The 23,849-nt window shown below is 38.8% G+C and overlaps 3 protein-coding genes and 1 non-coding gene across 4 annotated transcripts; 1 reads left to right on the top strand and 3 right to left on the bottom strand.

The window, feature by feature from the left end:
* Positions 1-97: 97 nt before the first annotated feature.
* ndufa6 (NADH:ubiquinone oxidoreductase subunit A6) lies at positions 98-3,318 on the top strand. The gene is made up of 3 exons (XM_022215021.2): positions 98-270; positions 1,654-1,769; positions 1,973-3,318. Exons 1-3 carry the CDS (start codon positions 132-134, stop codon positions 2,102-2,104), a joined length of 387 nt encoding a protein of 128 aa, XP_022070713.1. The 5' UTR covers positions 98-131; the 3' UTR covers positions 2,105-3,318.
* On the bottom strand, positions 2,430-5,567 carry LOC110965855 (essential MCU regulator, mitochondrial). The gene is made up of 3 exons (XM_022215022.2): positions 5,370-5,567; positions 3,806-3,970; positions 2,430-2,767 (listed from the first exon to the last, which is right to left on the bottom strand). Exons 1-2 carry the CDS (start codon positions 5,517-5,519, stop codon positions 3,833-3,835), a joined length of 288 nt encoding a protein of 95 aa, XP_022070714.1. The 5' UTR covers positions 5,520-5,567; the 3' UTR covers positions 2,430-2,767; positions 3,806-3,832.
* Positions 5,568-5,649: 82 nt separating this feature from the next.
* Positions 5,650-21,937, bottom strand: fam234b (family with sequence similarity 234 member B). Its single transcript, XM_051941041.1, has 13 exons — positions 21,791-21,937; positions 19,554-20,102; positions 17,070-17,183; positions 14,068-14,235; positions 13,628-13,743; positions 12,629-12,779; positions 12,386-12,527; positions 11,949-12,143; positions 11,634-11,712; positions 11,340-11,507; positions 11,059-11,179; positions 9,606-9,832; positions 5,650-8,365 (listed from the first exon to the last, which is right to left on the bottom strand). The coding sequence occupies exons 1-13, from the start codon at positions 21,825-21,827 to the stop codon at positions 8,363-8,365; spliced, it is 2,070 nt and encodes a 689-aa protein (XP_051797001.1). The 5' UTR covers positions 21,828-21,937; the 3' UTR covers positions 5,650-8,362.
* Positions 21,938-23,608: 1,671 nt separating this feature from the next.
* On the bottom strand, positions 23,609-23,762 carry LOC127531736 (U12 minor spliceosomal RNA). The gene has a single exon (XR_007938829.1). It is a non-coding gene; the product is annotated as a U12 minor spliceosomal RNA (small nuclear RNA).
* Between the last annotated feature and the right edge of the window lie 87 nt (positions 23,763-23,849).

Raw genomic sequence — 23,849 nt, 5'->3', positions numbered from 1 at the left:
CTAAAAAAATTAAATTGAGTGTTGTGTACTATTGCTGGCAGTGATCCTGCATTGAAGCTTCCTCACCTGCAGGGGGCGCCAGCGGTGTCACCGACCAGTCAGCAGCGGAAACGGCAGCAGCAGCAGCAGACATGGCGTCCACAGCGGCGACCCGAACGGCGGCTGCTACTGCTAAAGTAGTTAAACCCATTTTTAGCCGGGACTTGGATGAGGCTAAGCGCAGGGTCCGGGAACTGTACCGGGCCTGGTACCGGGAGGTCCCGAACACAGGTGTGTGGGTCTGTTGTGGACGGTAAACGGTGTTTAGGCGGCGACGTTACCGTCAAGGTCGAGTCTATGTGGATATTGGCTGCTAGCTAACCGCTACTGAGCACAACAACACATTTACTAGAGGTTATTTTCTGTGGAATAGTTGATAGAAAGGTTTGTTTTTGTGCTGTTTCTGTGTAACAGGCTAACAACCTTTGAATTTCTGCTCTATAAAGTTGGTGTAACATCTTCAGGATTGTATCTTTATGTTAGCATACAACTTATGGGAGGTTACAGGTATTGATACTTGTTTAATTCAGCATAGGTGCATTTCTCCCTGCTAAACTGTGTTCAGGGTTCATACTTCTGGAGAGTGGTGGTCAGGAGGATATTTTCAAAATGACCCTTGTGACATCCTTTGTCAGCTTCCAACTGCATTTTCCCCTACTTTACTTTTACTTCAGTGAATATTCGTGAAAGCTTCAGTAAAAAGCAAATGGGCCTCTCTTTTTGGCTCTTCAAGGCATTTCAGCTCTCATCCAAAAGGCTTCATAAAGCCTCTTTCAGGTGGCTTGGTCCCTCAATCATGATTAGACTATATACATCGATCAGGCATACCATTGTGACCACATACCCAGTACTGTGTTGGTCCCCTTTATGCTGCTAAAACTTCTCTGACCTATTGGGGCATGGACACAGGACCTCTGGGGATGCCCTGAATTCTGTGGGTCCCGTGGATTGCATCAGCCTTATCCTGTTATATCCCACAGATGCTCAAATAAGATTTGGATCTGGGGAGTGTGGAACCCTTAGCTCTGTCATGTTCTCCAGATCACTTCTGAGCTTTTTGTGGTGTGTTGGGGTGCATTGTCCTGCTGAGGATTTTCAAGGACTGCTGTTGTCATTTGGGGTGAGGGGTTGCTTGACCTGCAATATTTAGGTGGGTGGTACATGTCAAACATCCACGAGTGTTACGGTTTCCTAGCAGAACGTTGCATTATAACAAGTTGATCGACGTTATTCACTTCCTCCGTCAGTCGTGAAGCGTCAGTGTGTCAGTAGCATGTTACTGCTTTAACTGCTGCAGCTAGAGCTCTAACTACGTAATTTCACTTAAGTTTTCAAATTAAGGCTTGAAGAAGCTTCTTAGATAAGAGATGTCTTCAAGAACAAAAAAATAAGTATTTGCTTTTTACTAAAACTCCTTGGATCACCATGACAAAGTACTGAGAATCCACACAGACATCAACTGAATGTTTTTATTTGACTCTAGAGGCACAACCAAACTGCTGAGATTCAAAAATGTTCCTCCTGCCACTCCCATAATGGCTCAGTGTCATTCTTAAAGCAAGTCATATTAAATCTATCTATCTAAAGTGATATTTTATCTTTGTTTCTCTCTAGTGGCAATGTTCCAGCTGGACATCACAACACGTCAGGGAAGAAGCAAAGTGAGGGAGATGTTTGACAAAAACAAACACGTCACCGACCCTCGTGTGATTGACATGTTAGTCATTAAGGTAAAAACAGCCTGTTGCTAATCCGTGGTTTCCACTAGCCACACACATTTTAACTTGAAAAATTTACTGGCTAATAATTTGCTTTTTCCTTGAGGCAGTGTTTCATTCTTTGCCCAGTACCTGATCTCAGTGTTGGTTTGAGTTGCACGTTTATTTCAATGTGTGTTGAACTGTTTTCCATTTGTGTGTTGCTTAAACTTCAGGGGAAAATGGAACTTCAGGAAACAATCCACGTCTGGAAGCAGAAGACCCACGTAATGCGCTATTTCCAGGAGTCCGAGGAGGCTCGTCCCACCGACTTCCTGTCCAAATTCTACCACGGCCACGACCCGTGAACTGTGTGGCTTTCAGCTGACCTCTGACCCCTTTTTGCTTGTTTCCAGTGTGACCGATGTTCCCCTTTATTGTAAATACACACTTAACACTCAAAAAAGCTGTGTCTTTTTCTTCGGTTTTACTGGGAGACATTTTAAAGGTACAGTTCCATTTAGAAACTCCCTTTAAAGGAATATTCTAGTAAACCTGTTGACCTGAGATAAATCCACACTTGGCTCGCACACTATATTTATACTTTTTAAGATGGTGTAGGAGACTACTGGTCAAGTGTTATATTTACCTGAAAGTGTATTGTGTGTGTCAGTCTTGGACACATAAGCAAAGTATTACATCTTAGTTTTATTTTATTTTTTTACATACAGTGCATCAATGTATAGATTACCACCAAACACACTCTTTACTGACTTTGCCCCTAACTCACACCAAATTCCACTGATTATGCTCCATATTTTACACGTGTCATTCCCTTTATTAAGACTTAAGCAGTGCATGCAAACACAGTACAACACACGCAGGTTGCGGCCGCCCCGTCTTTGTCGGTACCGGCTAAAACCCTGAATCCAGTGCTACAGAGGCGACTTGAAAACACAGCAGAAGGAACTTCACCAAGGCATTCATCTGCCCACAGACACTTGGCAGCAGTAGAGACACAGCGGGGTAATCTGTGGAGAACAGAAGGAGTGAGTGGTGACTCTGTAGAACATTTTAAGCTACTTTATTCCAAATACTAACATGTAATGTGTTCAGCAAAAGCTTCACCAGTCACAAAAGAAAAATATGCTCACAAGAGCATTACAAACTCTTTCCCTGTCTACTGCTGCATTCAGAGCGTGAGTAAGCTGTGCCTGGGAAATAAATATATGCCAATTACTGGTGATCAACAACAATAGATAATCAATATATCAAAGCAATATACAATAAATGTAATGTTTGATATGGGATAGCAGGGAACCTGTCATTCATAACTGTTTCTTCCATATTAATGGTGATTATAACTGAATATGTAGAACAGAAATAGTGATTAAATTAGAACACCTTCCTCTGTTTATGTGGGATCGACTAGCTTGATCAGTTTGTCCTGCAGTTACACCACAGGCCTAAAGTTTGGAAGCAAGATCAAGTTTGGACAAACAAGATCATAGTTTCATTGGTAATAAACATGATTATTATATAAAGAGTCACTCATCAGAATACATGTCGACGATAATTATCAGGTGATTGTGTTTTGTTTCTTGCTTTGTAGCCATTTCTGTGGTAGTTCTAGAGATGGACACAGCTGAGATTTATCTGGATTTTTGTCTGCAAACTCTCAAAAGCCAAAGACCTGAAGAAGATAATGCAAACTGTGTAGTATTGCTTTAATTTATCAATAACAGGCCGATAATTTGCTGATATTGACAATTGGAAAAATGATGGATGACAAATATCGGCCACAATAATCAGCCAGGCAGATAATCGTTCTGTCTCTAATACATTTGCCAAAGCATCACCATTAACTGGTCGCTCACATCATTTGACATGCTTTTAACTGCGATGTGAGTGTTTACGGACTCCCATGTTGCAGGTTGCACTCAAATGCAGCATCAGTAAACAGTCAGGTTGAGGACACCGATGTGACACACTGACTAAATGTGTGTGTTTGTGTGTGTGTGATTTGCCACAATTCACACAGAGAAGCCCACAATCCAAGCCAGCGATACCTGATAACCAGGAAGCCTACAGACCCCTCAGTCATCATCGTCGTCGTCCTCGGGGACAAAGATGTCGTGCTCCTCCAGCAGCGCAGCAAAGTTCTTGCTGATCTGAGTCCCCACATACAAGAAGGGCACCACTACGAGAGCAATCCGGAAAAGGCCGAAGGGGGTCTGCTCCCCAGTGTCGCACAGCCCACCATAGAAATAACTAAGTTAGTTAATGTCAACTCTGATATGTACTAAAGCTGTGAGAAAGACTGCAGAGTCAGTGCGTGTCATTTCAGACGTTCATATCGCTCCACCGACTCAGAAGAGTTATTTGCTATTTGGGACACAAAAACTAAATTCTGAGAAGTTCATTTATTGTCAGGCCTGGTATTTTTTTGTATTTCCACCCCAAAATACACATTTTATCTTGGATTCCAATTTAAGGCTTCACCATCTCCAGAAACACAACCTCCCACAGCTGCTTTTTGTGAAGACAGACAAAATTGTTGCAGCCGATCCAAATAGACCCATATTATTAGTTATTAGCTGTTGAAAGTTGGAAAAAGGTGCAACTTGTATTTTATTTTTCAAAACGGGGGGCTTGTATTGGGACCTCTGAAAGTTCCTCTCGGTGTATCTGTATGAATGTGTCCATATATGCTGATAAAAATACACTTATTGGTCAACATTTCAACAACTTGTAAAGGCTCTAACATAAGTGGAATTTTAAGGTTCAAGGTTCCATTTTTTTTGACATGACAATATGTTGATGTGGGCTCATTCATAGGACCACAAAAACTGGTGTGTTTGTGTGTATATATATACATATATGTGTGTGTGTGTGTGTGGGGGGGGGGGGGTGATTTCTGAGCTTCCAACACCACTATTTTCTATTTTTTCATGTTTTTTTCATTTTCAAGGACCAATAAATCAAAATGTCGCCTCTGCTGGAGCCATCCAATCGTTTGATATTTTATTATAGGCTTGCAGCTAATAATATCTTAATAACTGCTGAAGCTACAGATTCTTTTCTCAGTTAATTAATTCATGGTTTCATGTCTAAAATGTCACAAAAATAGATGTGTATCATAATTACCAAAGCCCAACATGACATTCACTTGCCAGACAAGCAATGTATAGTGTTTAAGAGTGGTGGAAGTTAATGTAAACTCTTTAATAATAAAATGTATTTGATGTAAATCTTTTTTCTGCATCCTCAATAAATTTTATGGCTGTAGAAGTTCCATTTTTGGAGACATTGAATCCTAAATGTGGCTTCTCAGGTAAGACTTTCTGAAAATAAAGTAAAACGTGTGGAAAATGTATTAAATTCTCAAAATTCAAGAAAAAAAAACTGTAATAGAGAGTAGTTTTTGGCTCCAAATAACACTTATTTGAGACAGAAAAGCAACTTAACTCCTGTCTGTTAATGACACAGACTGACCTGCAGTTGAGCTTTTTTATATATTATTATTAAAATGTTTGGGAACACACAGCCTGACATATTTACCCCTTTTACCCCTCCAGAGGAACCCCCCTTCTCTCATGAGCTGTTATTGTCGCCCACACCGGTCTGACTCACCTTCTTGGGTTTGGGCAGGACGCCCCCGGAGGACGTGGACACGGCGGACCGGCTCACCGTCACGGTTCTCCCCCCGGGGCTGAGCGCTGAGGAGCGGCCCCGTGTGAGAGCCGACAGCCGGGCCAGGCGACCGAAGAGGGCCGACGCCATGTTCGCAGCGGCGAGTGCAGCAGCAGCAATGCGGAAAACGGAGGTAATTTTTGGACGAAGGGACACAACAGCGCCACCGTGTGTAAGAATAATAATAGAACTGCTCTGAGCCAATAAATAAACAACAGGAGACACGTTGCAGTTTACTTTCTCTTGAGGAGTTGCAGCTTACATTGAAATGCCAGAACCTTTAGCAGCCACATGTTCTGAGAAAGTGGTTGATTATATGCAGTTAAATTATTCATCCTTATGTCATCTTTTGATTTAGAGTGAATTTGTGGACTTTCCTGCTCTTTGTGTCATTGGTTTTATGCTATATTTTACACTACAGGCCAAAAGTTTGGAAGCAAAATCAAATTTGTACATGAAAAATCACAGTTTCATTAGTAATAAACACGATTATTACATGTGGTTGGTATACAGATATGGACACACATGAGATTTATTGGGATTTTTCTATTCAAACTCCCAAAAGCCAAAGAGCTAAAGTGAATAATGCAAACTATGATTTGTTTTTTACTTTTGCACTGAAGTTGTGACTCTTGTCAACCCCAAAGCTAAGCCCTTCTTTTCTTTTGTTAACATTTATTCAGTAATTGTTTGGTAACTTCAATGGTAAATTGAAGAAAGCAAAGCCTGATCATGCAGTAAATACATCTCAAAGTCCATAGAATTCATACTGGATTTTAAGGAAGACACTGCGAACAGAAACTTTGCTTTCAGATGTTTGGCCTGTAGCGTATATGGCTTTTTTTGTATTTTATTTTGATTAAACATGCCCTGTCTAAGATGATTCATACTCATTCGCGGTATTCAGTGTCAGCACTATATAAATCCAACAGTTCTTATAATTACCAACTATCTTTCTACACTGAAATTTTGTTCCATTCCTCTTTGCGATGACCTCCAGGTCTTTAAAGTCTTTCCTCCATTGCTCTGGTCTTAGCTTCTCAATATGTTCAGGTCTGGAACTCTTTTCTGTTCACCGCAGCTTCACTGCTTTGGCTGTATGTTTCAGATTATTGTCTTGTTGGAAAGTCCAATGCTGCCTAAGAACACGTTTTTCTGCAGAACCTTAATATCGGCCTCTTTCCTCATGATGCTGTTTACTTTATTGAGGTTGTCTGGCTCGTCGGCTTAAAAAACGGCCTCAAGCATTACGTTCCAACCACCATATTGATGGAGTTCTCGCTGAGGAAGGGCCAGAGAGAAGCCAGACAACTATGGATCGCCTGGTGGATCTTCAAGTTCATTGATTCCAGTGCAGGTGTAGCATTCGATGCCATCATGGATGCTCAGCTCATTAATGGTCAAAATGGTCTTGTTTGGGGTGCTCGACCTCATATTTGTCACCAGGGCCATTGAGGATTGGCTTAGGGTTGCCATCTTCCTCTCTGATCCAACCCCAGTTAATGGGCAGTTAATGGCCACGACCCACACAAACCATCAACACCTTTGTCCATCTCATTTCCATGCTCAGAGGGCTTGTAGACAACAACATTCAGGAGTGTTCTGACTTTGTCCAATTGAGTTTTACATGTCAGTCTTGGAGAAGTCGGGTCTTCTTTCGCTGCTTGTTCAGAATCTGCTGTAGTGTCTAACTGAGATATCGTTCACACAGTTGCTCAGATTCTTCAGGATGTTCTTGGTGCTGATTCTTGGATTCTGTTTGGGACACTTTTAGCTTCCAACTAAAATCTTTGAGATCTCTCAGTATGGCTCTCCTTGTTCTTTCTGATGCTAATTTTGACTGACTTCAGAGCTTCTCTCTGTCATGTTGGCGGCAACAATGTGCAGCTATAATAACCAGCTCACTTTGCTCATTGGTTTTAGCCATGACTTGCGATTGACTAGCAACTAACTAGAGAACTACTGCATGAGCTGACTGAAAAATCGAGGACATAGTTGAAGTTACCAGAACTATTTAGAATGTGATAGAAGCTGCATATTCTTTAAAAAAAAGTCTATTGCTTAAGCATAAAATTGTTCAAATGTATCATTAACATCTGTAACACAAGGGATTTCTGTCTTTTGTCACTGGTTTATGTCATTTACAGCCAGAAAAATACCTATCGATCAAATAAAACTGATGTTGTGTGAATAAAGGCGTTGACACTGAACGCTGGGTAAAGAGTAAAAATCATCAAACTGAAAAAGACCATAGAAATAGTTAAAATGTATGACACAAAAACCAGAGGAAGCCACAATAACCCTATTAGTCGAATTTTAAAAAAATCACTATAAATTAAAAATTGGCATGGGGATGAATAATTCTGGACTTTACTGTACATTAAAATTCCAGTCAAGCTTTCAAACATGAAAAAACTAAACCAGAAAGCAAACCAATAAATACTGTACAGCATTAAATATTTACAGACTCCCTATATACTACATATTGTGGTAATGAGCAGTAGAAATACTATTAGTGGTTTTAGACAGGGAAATGCATGTGACCAGGGAACGACAGCACAGGAAAATACTGGCCTTGGAAGTGTCATACGAGTGATCCATACTGTGCATGCATTTACATAATTCTTTCATCACATTATTGTGCTTCACTGTTGGTAATAAATTCCAGTTGAAAGTTACTCCCCAGTCATCATGTCCATTATAAACATTCAGTAAATATTACAGGCTTCCTAAATGCAAGTTAAATAATTTAAATAAGCAACATAATGTAAACCAAAACAATACAAATATCTTGCTCAAGTGAAATTCTACTTAACGAGATGTAAACAGCTTTGAATGAATTCAAGTGCAGAACGATCCACAACTTCTGTCCCTTTCATCCTCACACAGTCCTTTAAGTTGTACCGCTTCTAGCAGGGTGCAGGGTCGGTTCATCACTGAAAACAACACACATGAGAGAGATTTATCACTCAGTATAATCACAGGTTAAATTTTATATTATATATGTGGGTCATTCCAGGATTGGAGGACCTTTTACGTCCCACCCATCAATTTTCAAATGTATAAAATACTAAAACATGCAGTTATTGTGTAAATTTTCTTGTCCTGAGACCAAATCTAAAAAACAAGGAGAAAAGAATGTTTGAAAGTATTTCTAAAATACCAAATAAGTCTGGAGTTCCCACTAAAATGCCATTTTTCTTGTCCTACCCCTCTGATGACCAAACTGAATCTTAAATAAAACAGTTGAAATGAAACTTAAACTTCGTTTTTTTGGTATTTTTTTCATTGATGTCTCTTGTAATTGTGGGAGCATTTTTTTAATAAGTATAATATTTTAAATTATAACTATTGTGCATGTGTCCCACAACAACCCTGTTAGCATAACCATTCTAGCTGGTAGAAGAAGGAAACAGTGGATGACATGAAATGCTGGAATTAACATCAGCAAACAGTTTTCCAAAATAATGAGCAGAGCAGAGCTATGTCCTCTCTTCTATTTTTCATATTTTCATAAGTTTGTCCTCTTCTTCAGCTATAACAGCTCGCTAAACATCTAGCTTCTACTGCTGAGAAAAAGCTAACATTAGCATGGATTAGCAACCCTGTTACTGTGATTAGAGTAGGGTTAGCAAACGACAAATAAAACATGGAATAAAAATGGTACCATTGACGTGTGAGCTAAGCCAATCAAACCTCTGATAGTTTATTACCTTTTATCAATGAATATGGAGCAGAAAATTGTAAAAGAGAAGCATTATTTGTCAAAAATGTTGAAGCCAAAACATCCTTCAATTCTGGAATGACCCAAATATAACAACTGAAAGAGGCTACAGTGGAAAGAAGAAATGCAAAAGGGCCAGTTATTGCAAGCAAAGGATTTATGACTAAACATAAACTAAATAAAAGTCTTATTCACTTTAATCTATTAATTAATCTAAAAAGCTGGTGTTCCAATACAAATAATGCTATCTTCTAAGCTGTATATAAGATCCAGATGTTGATCTCTTGTCTCATATTCACCCAGATGTTCTCAATCTACAGCAAAAATAAAGGGATTGGCGTCACTGTTCCAATACATGTTGGAGGGGATTGTGTATATATGTATATATACAGGCCTCAAATAAATCTCCTGTTTTGTTGTCTGACATTCTTTCACCTCACGGTCTTTCTCACCTGACGTTTGAAGGTCAGACGCCGGAAGAACTTGTTGATCTCGAAGGCGCTCGGTTTAACGGGTCCTCCGTTCTTATTGGTTTCTCCTAGTCTGACAATCTGGCCTTTGGTGATAGCAGCTCTGAGGCTCATGCTCTTGACTATCCGAGCGCCGGGCTCAGAGTCAGGCGTTGGTCTAGAGGACAAGGTGATGTAGGAGGCGTCTTTCTGATGCTCCTGGTAGCTCACTGTCAGAGGAGGAGGAAATAGAACATTTTCATTACCTCAATACATGCATTACATAAGTATTGTCTATGTGGGCAGATTTTTCTTATGAAGGAAATTGGAACAAAGGGATTATTTTAAAAATACTTATTGCCATGCATTAACATCTGAACCTTGAAAGTTGCAGCTTTAAAAGGCATGATTTTTGTTTTATCTTTTAACAAACTAGTAAAATGAAACTGTTTATCAGTGAGGAAGTGTGAAAACAAAACAACACAAATGAAATCTGATTTTCAACTGTCTAACAATCCTTGATTACAATATCATTCAAAAGTCTGGAGTTGTTAAGAAATGTCCTTTTTTAAAGAAAAGCAGTTTTTACAGTGAAGATAACATTACGTTAATCAGAAATACAATCTCGATATTGTTAATGTGGTAAATGACTATTCTAGCTGGAAACGGTTCATTTTTAACTCTCCTGTTGTCCTCATTTACATGCACCAAAAAGTATAGTTTCCTTTTCTAAAAAAATGTCCAAAAATTCAGCCAAAAAATCCCCAAATTTCTGAAAATTTGCAAAAACCTTCAGGAAGAAAATTCCAATAATTCCTTAAAAGTTTCCCGTAAAATTTTTATTTAAAAAAAAAAAAAATCCCCCAAATTTGGCAAGAAAATTTTTGTAAATATTTTCCACAAATTGTAAAAATCTTGCAAAAAAATCTGTAAAACTTCTAATATTTTCTTAAAGAACATTCACATAAAAATCAACCAAAATCCAGTGAAATTCGCTGGATTTTGATTGACTTTTTTGTGAATGTTCTTAAGAAACATTTTTAATATTTCTTTTTTCCACCAAAAAATGTTCAAAGATTTCCCAAAAATGTTGAAAATGTGGACATCATAAGTTCCACTGTGAAAATATGTATTTTTTCTACATTTTAAACTTTAACACGGGTCCATTTTGACCCACAGGACGACACGAGGGTCAACCGTCAATCTTATTCTTTAATTTTTCAAACTGCCTACTTCCTTTGTTTGTTATGATAGCTAATCCAGCTAATTGTTGATTCATTTTTACTATTTATTTTAACTGACTGCTCTGACTTGTGTCCTATATCTTGTTTGATTGTAACAAAATGTAACAGAAGCAAAGAAACATCCAGGAGCTTCTTGAAGTTCAGAGAGTTTGAGCAGATGTTTTTCTTCAGTATGTTGCAGCTAACAAACATTTTGTCTGTGGTGACGTTACCTGCAGATGTGACTGTAGTGTCTGTGGTACTGGTGAGCTCCAGCAGGATTAAGGGATATGCAGGATGCAGCAGGAAAAGTTTTCTGATGAGCGGCTCTGGTGCAGCTACACCCTGTGTCACCTGGACAGCCAGAGAGGACAGTTTAGAGCACAGGGTTTCAAAGTCAAATATAACGGAGTGAAATAAACTGTGCTCCTGATTTCTACCACTCTTTCTGTTTTATACAGTGTTTGTATTCCATCAGCAGATCTGCCTTAATGATCTCTAAGGGAAGACTCACCGTTGTCTTGGTAACATTTCTCTGTGCTTTGATTGGCTCACCGGCCCAGAATAGGAACGCTGATTGGCCGGTTGAGGTGGAGATTGCAGACGCTTCCAAAACGAGACGAGGACACACAAACTCTGACGTCCAGAGAACGTCCCTGTTTGCTCCATCGATGATTTGCGTCTGAAAGACAAAGAAGAGGGAAAAACTGTGAAATTAGAGCTAACGTGTGTGACAGTATAAGATGCAATCAAGTGTGTCAGCCTCTGAATTCATGTAATCCTTGAAAATAAAGCATGAGAGGTTTACCTTCATGGTACCGTTTGCTGAATGCTGAATGAAAAGATCAAGGATTCCGTCATCATTGAAGTGTCCCAGGGTCGGTTGGCTGTCAGATAAAGAACTCATTTAGGAAAATACTGATACATGCTTTGTTGTCAGCTGTTTGGACAGCTTAAACAGTGCTCTCATGTAGGGTTTTTTTTTTACACTAGTGAGAGGATTTATAAAACTAAAGCTGTCTGACTTCTTTGTATTTTTACCTCATCATAAAAGCTAGTATTGTTGGCATGAACAGAAATGTGAACGCAGTCCGTTGTGACACGGAGCTGTGCAGGGCTGTACCTGTGGATGGGAGCTGAGTTGAAAGTCCATTCTTTTCTTAAGTCCCTCTGTCTGAGAACTGACAGCTTGCTGAATCCGTACACCAACACCCAGTCGCTTCTGCTGGCGTTCAGGTTCGAAACTGTGTCCAGGTTGTTGTGGTTGTTGCCAAAACCAGCCACAAGAGGGAGCAGGAACTCCACACGCTCAGATCCTCTGGAAAGGAGAAGACTTCTTTTAGGCTTTAAGCATGTATTCAAAAGATTAAGCTATCTGAAATGTTTAAACTTCAATTATAATTTTCTCTCTGACTCCAGTGGAAGAAAGAACATCAGCACTGGTTCAAGCATCACAGGGTTTGTAACGGTGCCTCCTTCTGATTAGAGATTTAACATTTAACAGACAAATCAGACTTTGTAGAGTGTAAGAAGAGCTACGTGCCAGTCACTGAGGCGTACCTGTAAATGTGAATGAAGGAGGATAAATTGGTTTTCTTGAGTCCTTCCCATCCCTGATCCTTCTTTCTAAGTGCCTGGGTTATGGGCATTTTGGAAGTGGCTTGAATGTAGATGTCTCGCAGAGAGATGGCCTCGACATTACCTGAAGAAACACACATCAACACAAAGGCTTATTAAAATGTACATGAGCAGAATCAGTAGCTTCAGTGTTTTCTGTCTGTATTTTAATGTTTCTCCTTCTACCTAGTCCAAAGAGGATGTAGTACGCCCCTTGTTGCGTCTCGTGCAGCAAAGGACCAATCAGCTTTCCTTGTCCTGTGAGGTTAAACGGCACGGGACGTCCGAGCATCGCACCCGTCCGTCCTGAGATCAGCGTCAGGGAGAGATCCAAAGCCTGAATACGTGAATGCAGCAAAAAAGAAACAAACAACATGTAGTCACTGAATGTAAAGGCCTGAAAACATGATTTGAAAACTTTCAGCTCATAATCACTCCACTGATATTGTGAAGAAAAGTGCCAGGGGTCATAGAATGTGATATTTTTTCCTTTAAAAAGAGAATACATTTTTTAAAATTAGAACTAAAAAATAAAAATATAGGATAAATAAAATAAAGTTTACAAAATAGGATAATTCTTTTAAGAACATGATTGTTTTCTTTTAAAAGTAAGATACATTTTTAAAAAATTAGAAATTAAAAATAAAAATATAGGATAAATAAAATAAGATAAATTTTTAAAAAATGGGAATAAAAAATAAAATATAGGATGAATAAAATCAATTTAAAAATAAGTAAATTTTTAAAAATGGTATATTTCTTTCTTTAAAAATAAAATACATTTTTTAAAATTACAGATAAAAATAAAAAAATATAGAATAAATAAAATTCAATTTAAAAATAGGATAATTTTGTTAAGAATATGATTTTGTCTTTTAAAAATAAGATACATTTTTTACAATTAGAAATTTAAAAATACAAATACAGGATGAATACAATTTAATTAAAAAATAGGATAATGTTTTTAAAATAGGATTTTGTTTCTTTAAAAATAGGATATTTCTTTTAAAATTATACAAAAAAAATAGGATAAACAAAATTACATTTAAAAAACACAACTGTATCGAGCTCTGATTGTAGATTTTCACCAAGTACAGTTACATTGCAGTGACAGTTACAATATTTCCGTGCAACTTAATATACACGTAAATGAGGAAGAGAGGGAGGTGGCCGACGTAGCTGTACCTCATCTGCAGGCAGGGTGGCAATGAGCAGATCTGGGACCGAGTCGCCCTGGAGGTCTGGAAGCAACACCGCCTGAGATTCAATGTTCTTCAGCATGACGGGCCACAACTTCTCCCCTAGGGAGTGAAAGGAAGCTTCTTTAGCCCTGTTCTCGATGCTTTGAATACTCAAGGTTGAGGGATCTTATTCATTTTGTGCCACTTTAGGACTTTTTTCTCTGATCTGATTGAGGAACTGAACAGAAATGTACCTTAAATATCTGCTTTTTCTATCTGACCATGACAAACAATAAGCAGAAAACAGACTTTGTGGACGAGAGACGAAAATACAGAGTAAGAATAAGTATTAAAGTTGTGCAGAAGTTGGTTCTGGTTTGCAATCTAACTGATTTAAACAGGACTGGTAGTAGCCTTCATTTCTTATATGGCTTTTCTCCTGACCTGTGGTGCCGTTGACAGCCATGATGATGGATTTTCCGATGAGGAGACACACCGGTGAGGGTTGGGTGGTGAACTGCAGACCACACTGGATGCACATCACAGACTCCCGCATGACTTTCCTCCACAGCACCTGACCGCTGGCGGCAGACACAGCCACCGCACTGTAAACTAGGAGAAAAAAATCAAAAGAATCGGGAAAACATACAGGATGCGTGAATGTCAAACAGATTAAAGAGGAAGGAAGAGGTTTAACTGTTGAGTGGATTCAGGTTTTTAGTCATTTGGTTCAGTCGCAGATTCATTTCACAGATTAGATCAATATAAACAGTAGGTATGACACCTGCATCCAGAAAGGAAATTATCTGACTTTTTTATTCTTACACAACAGGGTTTCTTAAAGTTTTTGTTGTATTTAAGACCCTACTCATTGTCCATGATTCTCTGAATGATCTGAGACCAAAATATATCTGAGATATGCTGGCTTTAGCCTGGATGGTCGCTCAGATCTGCAGAAACTGAGCAGTTAATGGTGCGCAGAGTTCAGATCAGACAAGGATTTTTTTAGGATTTTTAGTCATTATGCTGCTGGACCGAGATGTGGTCAATATTTAAGACTTAGCTGAAGACTGTTCTTTCCTCCACTGCTTTCATGTAATCAGCTTTATTATAAAGTCTGATCTGAACTGAATGTACTGCTATTAATTCTGTTGTTCTCGGTCAAGGAATGTGGCTTAGTTCTGTGACGATGTCTGTCTGTCTGTTATTCTGTCTGTGGGCAACATTACTCAAAAACGGAGCAACGGATTTGGATGAAATTTTCAGGGAAGGTCAGAAATGACACAAGGACCACCTGATTAGATTTTGGCAGTGATGCAGCTTATAGACTGGAGCCACAGATTTGTTAAAGATTTACGTATCATTGCGAGATGTCAGCTGCATGCATCAATTCCCGTCTCCCGCTACATATTTTTCATTTCTACTTATTTAGTTTTTGGGTAGATCTATATTAAATTGCCAGATTCTATGCTGCTGTGATTTCTGAATACATAAATTGAGGAATGAGCAGTCTTGGAGTACTGCGCTCTCTGAGATCTTTTATTGTTGTTGTATTTTATTATTTTCTCTTTCTTATTTTCTAAAATCTTTCTCTGCTGTTCAAGTCAGTCAGTTTCTATGATTCTATAAAACTCAAGTTCACCTTCACTGTACTGTTCCTGATTGATCTCATTTAATTCATTTGATTTTGTATTTTATCTTTCATGTGTTCCGTTTTTTTCTTTGTCGTTGCATTTACAGCACTTTAAATAACCCTCTGTGCATGACAAAGTGCTGTAGAAATAAACTTGTTTGCTCATTTAAGGAATGCAACGTATTCCATTTTAAAATAAATGTTGAGTTCAATTGATTGCTAGTGACGGTGGATATATCATAGACTGTATATATAGCGGACGTAGCATCTGGCTCCAGAATTGAAGCCAACCCGGAAGTGTCAAAAACTTGCAATATCACGCCATCCGCTTGGGTTGGCTCCAAAAAGCTTTTTCTCCATAGACCCCAATTCATTTTTGGAAAAAATAAAATTTGATAGACTGATTTTCTACAGCTCAGGATTTTTTCCCGTTAGTTTTCATGGTCAAAATGAGAGATCAGGTGGCCGATCTTAAAATAAATCAACACTGAATTTTAAATAAATCGTTAAAGTTGGCGGAGCCAGGGGGCGTGGCTATACTTGATGGACAGCAACAGAAGCCTCTGCGGTAAAATGTGGGCGGGATAAGAGAGTCCTCAGCCAATCCTGCCCCCAGTTGCTCTCCGGTCCAGTCTGTTTGATGACGCTTTTTACGTCACTGGCTCCAAAAAAATCCAAAACGGCGACCAGGAAGTAGCAAAATCCGGGCTTCATTTTCTCGGCGTTGAAACCAACGGGTGACGTCACGGTTAGTTTACGCCTGGGATATATGCATAGCTTCAGATTATTCACAGTGAACCTGTGCGCAGATTTATGTGGTCTGAATGTGGTGTACTTCCTTCTCATTTCTACTGTTGTCATGGTGACATTAACTGCTGGACAGAGTGTTGAGTTCATGCAATAAAGCTGCACTGGGTATTAATCTGGAAAACACAAATAAAAACCACCACCATCCAAAAATGTACAGCAGGTTTTCACATATGTAACCAGAAAGACTGAGTTAACAAATTAAGTTTAGAAGAAGTTCAAATCAGGTTTGAAGTATGCAAAAGCAAAGCAAGACAAGTCTGACATGGATAAATTTCCCAGTTGTTCCTGACAAAGGTGGGAAAGAACTGAACTTATTGAGAAATGCATAAAATCTGTGTACCCTGTTTCACGTGGTCCTGGGAAATTTGTAGGGAGAATTATGTATGACTGCTTTATACTGACTTGTCCTCAGCTTTTAACTGCATCCACCCCCACATTTGAACAGATCTCCTCACCAGCTTTTATAACATTGACCCGAGGTTTATATCACAGCTCGCTGACGTTTTAACTGACAGAAAATGAGAGTTTGCCGCAAGGTCAAACATTACCTTGAACCTTGTACAGTAATATATTGTGGAGGAGTTTTATATTGTGTGGGCATGAATGTTTGTAGGAATGGTCAAAAATCCAGTGGGATTAGGAAAACAGTCCAGTGCAGGGCTCTAAATCACAGGCATAAAATGTATCTCTAGTATAGATGGAAAAATAAGTCTGAATCAAAGGTGAATATGTAGTAACTTGTCTGAAAAAGGTCTGTTTCAGAAGCTCAGTCACCATAAATGTGGCATCAGTGGTGTAATCAAAGCTCACCGTGAACACATGTTGCTTTAAAGTTATAAGTGAGTTATTAAAATGTCATTTTTTGGCACTAAAAAAACAAGTAATAAATGCAAGAACCTCTGTGATATAAAAAAAATGATGCTGCTGAATTATTTCACTTAATCATCAGGACATGGGAGCAAAGCAGCACTCAGTGGCCACGCCTGAAGGACTCCTCACATACTTTTGTTCCCTTGTGTGGTGTGGGTATCGTTGGCCCACCCGGTAACACCCAGAAACACATCCTCCACCGAATCCCCGTCCACATCCCACAAAGCCAGTGCGGGTGGAGTGACGCCTGAACAGCAAGAAGAAAACAACGTGAACAGTTTCTACCTGCAGAATCACAGTCAGTGTTTGTATCAGGCCTTTAAGCAGGCTGGTTTTGGAATGAGTGAAGGATAAAGTGTTCTGCTGAGCAACGTTTTGTAACTGCAGGAGAAATGGAAGAATCATAGAAAGAAACTGAGTATGAAGACACGACATTTACTAGCTGGGTTTTCTGTGTACATATAAATACATATAATACATACTGTTAAGTCCATACATATTTGGACACTTGTGCAATTTTCAGCATTTTGGCTCAACAATGGATTTGAAATTAAACAATCAAGATGGGCTTTAAGTGTAGACTTTCAGCTTTCATTTGAGGGTATTTACATCCAAATCAAGTGAGCCGAAGAGGAATTAGAACACATTTTAGATGTGCCCTGCAGCTTTTTAAGAGGCCAAAAGTAACTGGACAACTGGCTGCTCAGCTCTTCCATGGCCTGGTGAGTGTTATTCAGATAAAAGGAGCAGATAAAAATGTCTAGAGTTGGTGTTTGGTGAGGTCACCTGTCATTATGAAGTTCAAAGGGCAGCCGCAATCAGTGAAACAGGCCATCGTGTATCTCATGTACCAGCAGCAGAGTTATTAATACCTACTGCCCCCTTGAACTCCAGACAATGACCGTCATGTGCAGGTCCTTTCATTTGCCAAAAGAGATAACGGTTGTACTTGTTATTGCTGTGTGTATATGTCAGCTGATGCTAACGTTAGCATAGCCCTCCCTGGCTCCAAGATGTATGTAGCAGACAGACATTCGGGAAATTGTGTCAATGTCCAAATATTTGAGGACCCAACTGTATAAAATACAGCTAAACGTGCGTCAGGAAAGCGTCTTTACTGACTGTTCATGTTGAGACAGAGCTTGTGGTTGGTGGAATTATGGTCTGAATCCTGTATAATCACAGGTGGATAATTAAAGGGTGAACCATCATTGTCTCTCCACCCTCCAGACTCCATAGTTAGTGTTTAAAAAGTGAGCTTATTACTGGTGTCACGACTCACCCTACAGACCTACAAACCCAGCTAGAGTTGTGTTATTCTAAATACATTCTGGGAAAATTCTGGTAATGTTTTCATCAGGAAGTTTGTTTTTTTTAATCCCAAGAATGTTGTCCTTAAAGGCGGGATAAAGTTCTCTAAATATCGTTTTTTTAAACATTATCTGAACACTGCATTGAGAATATTCTTTCTTTGTTATCATGTAGCATTTATAGAATGTTCTAGAATGTGTTACTACAACAATGTTCCCAAAACATCCTCAGAATATTACTGACAGAATGATGGATCTTGGTTACCATGGCACATTATTGGAATGTTTAAAACAAACATTCTGTCATCTGAGGTTTTACTAAGAACATCTTCTAAACATTTTCTGAATGCTGCATTGAGAACGTTATGTCTTTGTTTTCATGCAACATTGTAAAAATGTTCTAAAATGTGTTACTACACAACATCCCCAAAACATTTCCAGAATATTGCAGATAAAATTACCCCCTTTAGTTTTTCTGTCACATTACAGGAACGTTAATAAAAAACATTCTGTCATGGAGGCTTCAATAACATCTTGTAAGCATTTTTTAAAATGTTAGTTTCATTCTTCCTTTGTTATCATGTAGCATTATAAGAATTTTCTATAATGTGCTATCCTCAGAATATTGCAGATGAAATGATCCACTTTTGTTTTTATGTCACATTGAAAAACGTTCTGTCACAGAGGCTTCATTTTGTAAAGATTTTTTGAATGTTTTGAGAACGTTCTTCTTTAGTTGATGTAACATAATCTGACAACATCATTGAATCCTCCTTTACTTGATGCAATAAACCCTCCTGTTGTCCTCATTTACGGACACCAAAAAATATTGTTTCCTTGTTTGAAAAATGTCCAAAAATTCAGCAAAAAAATCCCCAAATTTCTGAAAATTTGCAAAACCTCCAGGAAGAAAATTCCAACAATTCCTTAAAAAAAAATTCTTAAACTATTATTTTTTTTTAAAAAAAATCTCCCAATTTGGCAAGAAAATTCTTGTCAATATTTAAAAAAAAAAAAGAGTAAAAATCTTTTTTTTTTTAAAAATCCTAAAAATATCTAAAGTGATTCCATATATATCTGTTCAACTTCTAGTATTTTAAGAACAAAAAACAAAACTTTTTTATTAGAACTTGTATGTGGTGTTAGTCAGTGTTGTGAGGACATTCGCTGCTTGCTGGGCGTTAGAAGAAGCTCTTATTTTTCAGTTTTATCTTTTTCTCTCATTGAACTATGAGTCTGTATGTAGTCCAGGTGTATTATATGGGGAAGTAACAACAATATGCAAACTAAAAATGTCTGTACTGTACCTCCTGCTTCTCCCAGCGCTTTCTCCCACTGCGGCGTCTTCCCCAGTTCCCCTTTCTGGCAGGGGATCAGGAAGGCACACAGCAGCACCAGCAGCATGGCACACACCAGAGGCACCAGGAAAAACGCACTTCGGACGGCGTTCTTCACCCTCATCCTCTTCTCCTCCGCCTCGGCGCTGTGAACCCCCAGCCCGGCGCCCCCCAAACTCCCCGACCCCCGCCTGTCCTCCCCCATCCTCTCCTTTCCTGAGTCTCCGTGGCTCCAGTACTGGATGCCCTTCATGTCCTCCCTGTCCTGCCTGGACTTGCTGGGCAGATGCTCCCTCCACTCGTCCTCCTCTTCCTCCTCGTCCTCCTGCGCCTCGTCCGGGGCTCCCACCAGCCGTCCGGATCTCCCGCCCCGCAGCATGGAGGAGCCCGAGCCCAGGCAGCCGTCCCTGCCCAGGCCGTTCCGGGGGTAGTTGAGGACCAGGTCATCCTCTTCGCTCTCGTCCTCGCTGTCCGCTTGGGTGAGAGGGTCGTACTCGCCGAGCTCTGAGCCCTTCTTCCCTGCAGGAACACACAGGAAGCAGATGAGGATCAAATAACTTTTTGTGGGTACTCATTTAAAATCTAAGGGGGATTATTTTACTTTGAAACCTGCTGATATATTATATTAGGATGATATTGTATGATGCAATATGTTTTTTGGTTTTTTTGCAGAAAAGGTCATTATTGTAAATTCAGTTCTATTCTAAAGAAAAAGAGCATACAACAACATAAAAGAAAAAATGTGCCTTGGGGATAATTAAAGTATGTCTATTCTATTCTATTCTATTCTAATCTATAATAGTGCATTTTATCCAATTTTTATACCACCTTATTTTCCCCCCGGTGTAATTCCGGAAAGCAACAAAACATAAAGTATTTATGAATAATATTAAGCTATAATTATATAATTATAACAGGGGTTGCATATAATTTTAGTTTCATTTATAAAAATGATTATCAGACTAAATAAATTATATTAAAATAATAATGTCTCACAACAGTAATGCAAAATGTAATCTTTTTTTCTTTTCTTTTTGCTCTACAGAGCAGGGTCTCGTTGTAAATTCTATTCTATTTCAATTCTAAAAACAACAACAAGAAAGAAAAAAAATTCCCTTAAGTATCAATAATGGAATTCTATTCTATTCTATTCTATTCTATTCTATTCTATTCTATTCTATAATAATGCATTTTGTCCAACACAATCCCATAGTACTGAAAGATACCACCTTTTCCCCAAGAAATAATTCCATGAATCAACAAAGAATAAAGTATTTATGCATAATAATAAGCTATAATCATGTAATTGTTATAGGGACTGCATATATGCTAGTTTCATTTATAAAAATGATTATGAGACTAAATAAATTTGATAAAAATGATATTGTCTCACAACAGTAATCCATTTTTTTTTTTTTTTTTTTTTTACTTTTTAGGTAAGAGTCTTATTGGAAATTGTGTTCTATTCTAAAAACAACAACAAAGAAAAAAATCCCCTTGTGGAACAATAAATCTAATCTATTGTATTCTATTTTATTGTAAAAAAAAAAAAAAAAGCATTTTATCCAACATAATCCCCTAGTAGTAAAATATACTGCCTTCTCTCTGAAAATAATTCCATAAAGCAACAAAACATAAAGCATTTAAGCATAATATTTAGCTCTGATCAAATAATTATAATAAAGGTTGCATATATGCTAATTTAATTTATAAAAATCAATCAATAATAAATATATTGCCAGTACTGTAGCATGATCATAACTAAGAGACCACTAAAAACATAGCAGGAAGTGTTAAAAATGAAGCAGCAGATATTATTACACTGATAAATACTCATGCACATCATGTATAAACAAACAAACAAACAAATAGATAATATATACAGTGCATGTTGTGCTGTCAACATTAGCTAGCAGCTAGCAGCAGCAGCAGACAGTCAGCATGGAGCTCAAACACACACATCATCCAGGTTATATAAGTTCTGCTCAGTGATCTGGGACGATGCAGATGAGGACAGATGAAAACGCTGTAAATAAATAAAATAACAATAATAATAAAAAATAATCCGCTACGTTGAATGAATCAGTTGCATTTAAAGAGCGGAGCTGCGATGTGGACCTTCAGAGGAGCGCCTGTGGTTTCAGAGAACCCGCTGCTCCTCCTCAGGTCTCCTCCCGGTTTCTGTCCTCTAAAGGTTCTCATCTTACCGGGCAGTTTGAGGGCTCGGGACAGAGCTGCAGCCATTTCTCCTCCAACCGATCCGCCAGACAGCGACGTGAGGCAACGGTGATGTGCAGCTCAGAGCCTCCGACCCTGCAGATTGGATCTGCCGCGCTGCACCCTGGGAGTTGTAGTTCTGCAAGCACACTCAACAAAACGTTTCATCCAAAGTAGTTGAAATCAATCCACTGGACTTTAAGAAAGTTCCTTGAAGACGTTTCACCTCTCATCCAAGAGGCTTCTTCATTTCTGGTGGTGGTTGCTGTTGCCTCAGCTTTTAAACCTCTGTGAGGTGTGTCCAGGGCTATTATTCCTACGACCAATACCAAGACTCGTCTGACTACTCCACGATGGTCATTGTGAGTATTGGTGGGGGTCGTTGAAATGCACAGATGTCACTGAGCCCTCGTGTGCTAATGGTGGTAATTAGCATGAGTCTGCTGAGTAGTTCTTTTGGGGAGTTTAGAAAGGACCTGATTGTAAATTGGCGAAAGATGATGTGACAGACCACCACCTCTGTTCAGAGATGGCTTCTCTACTTTGACATGGATGGCTTCTTTCACTCCTCTCTCAAACCATCTGTCCTCCCTGTCCAAAATCTGAACATTGGTGTCCTGAAACGAGTGTCCTTCTTCCTTAAGGTGAAGGAAGACTGCCGAATCCTGTCCTGAGGAACTGGCTCTCTTGTGTTGAGCCATCTGCTTGTTAAGTGGCTGTTTGTTTTCCTCTATGTAGAGATCTGAGCATTCCTCACTGCATTTAACTGCATAAACCAGGTTGCTCTTCTTGCTGTGTGGTGTGGGGTCTTTTGGGTGGACCAGTCTCTGCCTGAGGGTGAGTAGTCAGACATGTCTTGGTATTGGTAGTTGAAATAATAGCCCTGGACACACCTCACAGAGGTTTAAAAGCTGAGGCAACAGCAACCACCACCAGAACTGAAGAAGCCTCTTGGATGAGAGGTGAAACGTCTTCAAGGAACTTTCTTAAAGTCCAGTGGATTGATGTAAACAACTTTGGATAACCATGACCTGGATGAATGAGAACAACACAGAAAACGTTTCATGTCAGAATGGAATGGGATGGGATTTTGTTGTCACTGTTACAAAAAAAACAAAACAAAGAAAATCAGTTTGGCATGCTCTGTATTAGCAGAATTAAAAGATTAATTTTGTAAAGCAATATTTATACTAGAAAAGTTCCAAAACACACATTTGTATGTCTATTTTACTGTTTTTCTAAAATAGTAAAATAGATTCAGATTTATGGTGTGATAAAATAGATATTCAAGATTTCGTCATCTTCCTCAGCAGAATATGAAGTCATACGTTCAAGGGTTATCAGATAATTTTTAATCTGATGACTCTCCCTGTTTTTTAAAATTTCTAAATGGTGTTTTCAAAAATGTAACAGGGCTTAAATCTGTGGGTGGTTTTAGGGGTTCAGAGAGTTAACAAAGGTCAAATGTACAATGGCAAAAAAGCCTTTGACCCATCTATGCTAGCTAAATGAAATGAAAACAATTTTAAATGTGATTTTAGAAAGTACAATATTTACCTGTAGTGTCTCACTTTAAGTCTATATAATTATATTCAGTGAAAAAATACATTAAACTCAAAAGCAAGCTATGCAGGTTGGTGATTGTGATATTATTTAATTACATGCTTCTGTAAGTTTCACATGTATAAAGAAGAAAACCGAACAGAGAACTTATACTTCTACAACAACAGTCTCTGTTTGTGCTCGTTACAATCGATCATAAACAGTCATGCTTTGTTTTTTTCCTTTTCTTGACATATTTAGGATTCAGGGAAGGTCCTAGTCCCACGAGGCATCTCGCAAAGTAGGCGGGTCACCTCAGCAGGCAGACCTCTCCCCCTTCAAAAATTCATCTCGTAATGTAAACGAGGACACGGGCGTCACCCCGCGTCGTTATTTTCCTTACTCATCAGTTTAAGGCATGACCAGTAAATTGCCGAAGACGGGACTACAAAAAATGCCCAGCTACTCTCTATCACGGTGCTATCATTCTCACACGTTTGGCATATT

Source organism: Acanthochromis polyacanthus, chromosome 21 (assembly GCF_021347895.1).
Source record: "Acanthochromis polyacanthus isolate Apoly-LR-REF ecotype Palm Island chromosome 21, KAUST_Apoly_ChrSc, whole genome shotgun sequence".
Lineage (NCBI taxonomy): Eukaryota > Metazoa > Chordata > Actinopteri > Pomacentridae > Acanthochromis > Acanthochromis polyacanthus.
The sequence above is the reverse complement of the archived record's forward strand: the minus strand, read 5'-3'. Positions and strand labels throughout refer to the sequence as shown.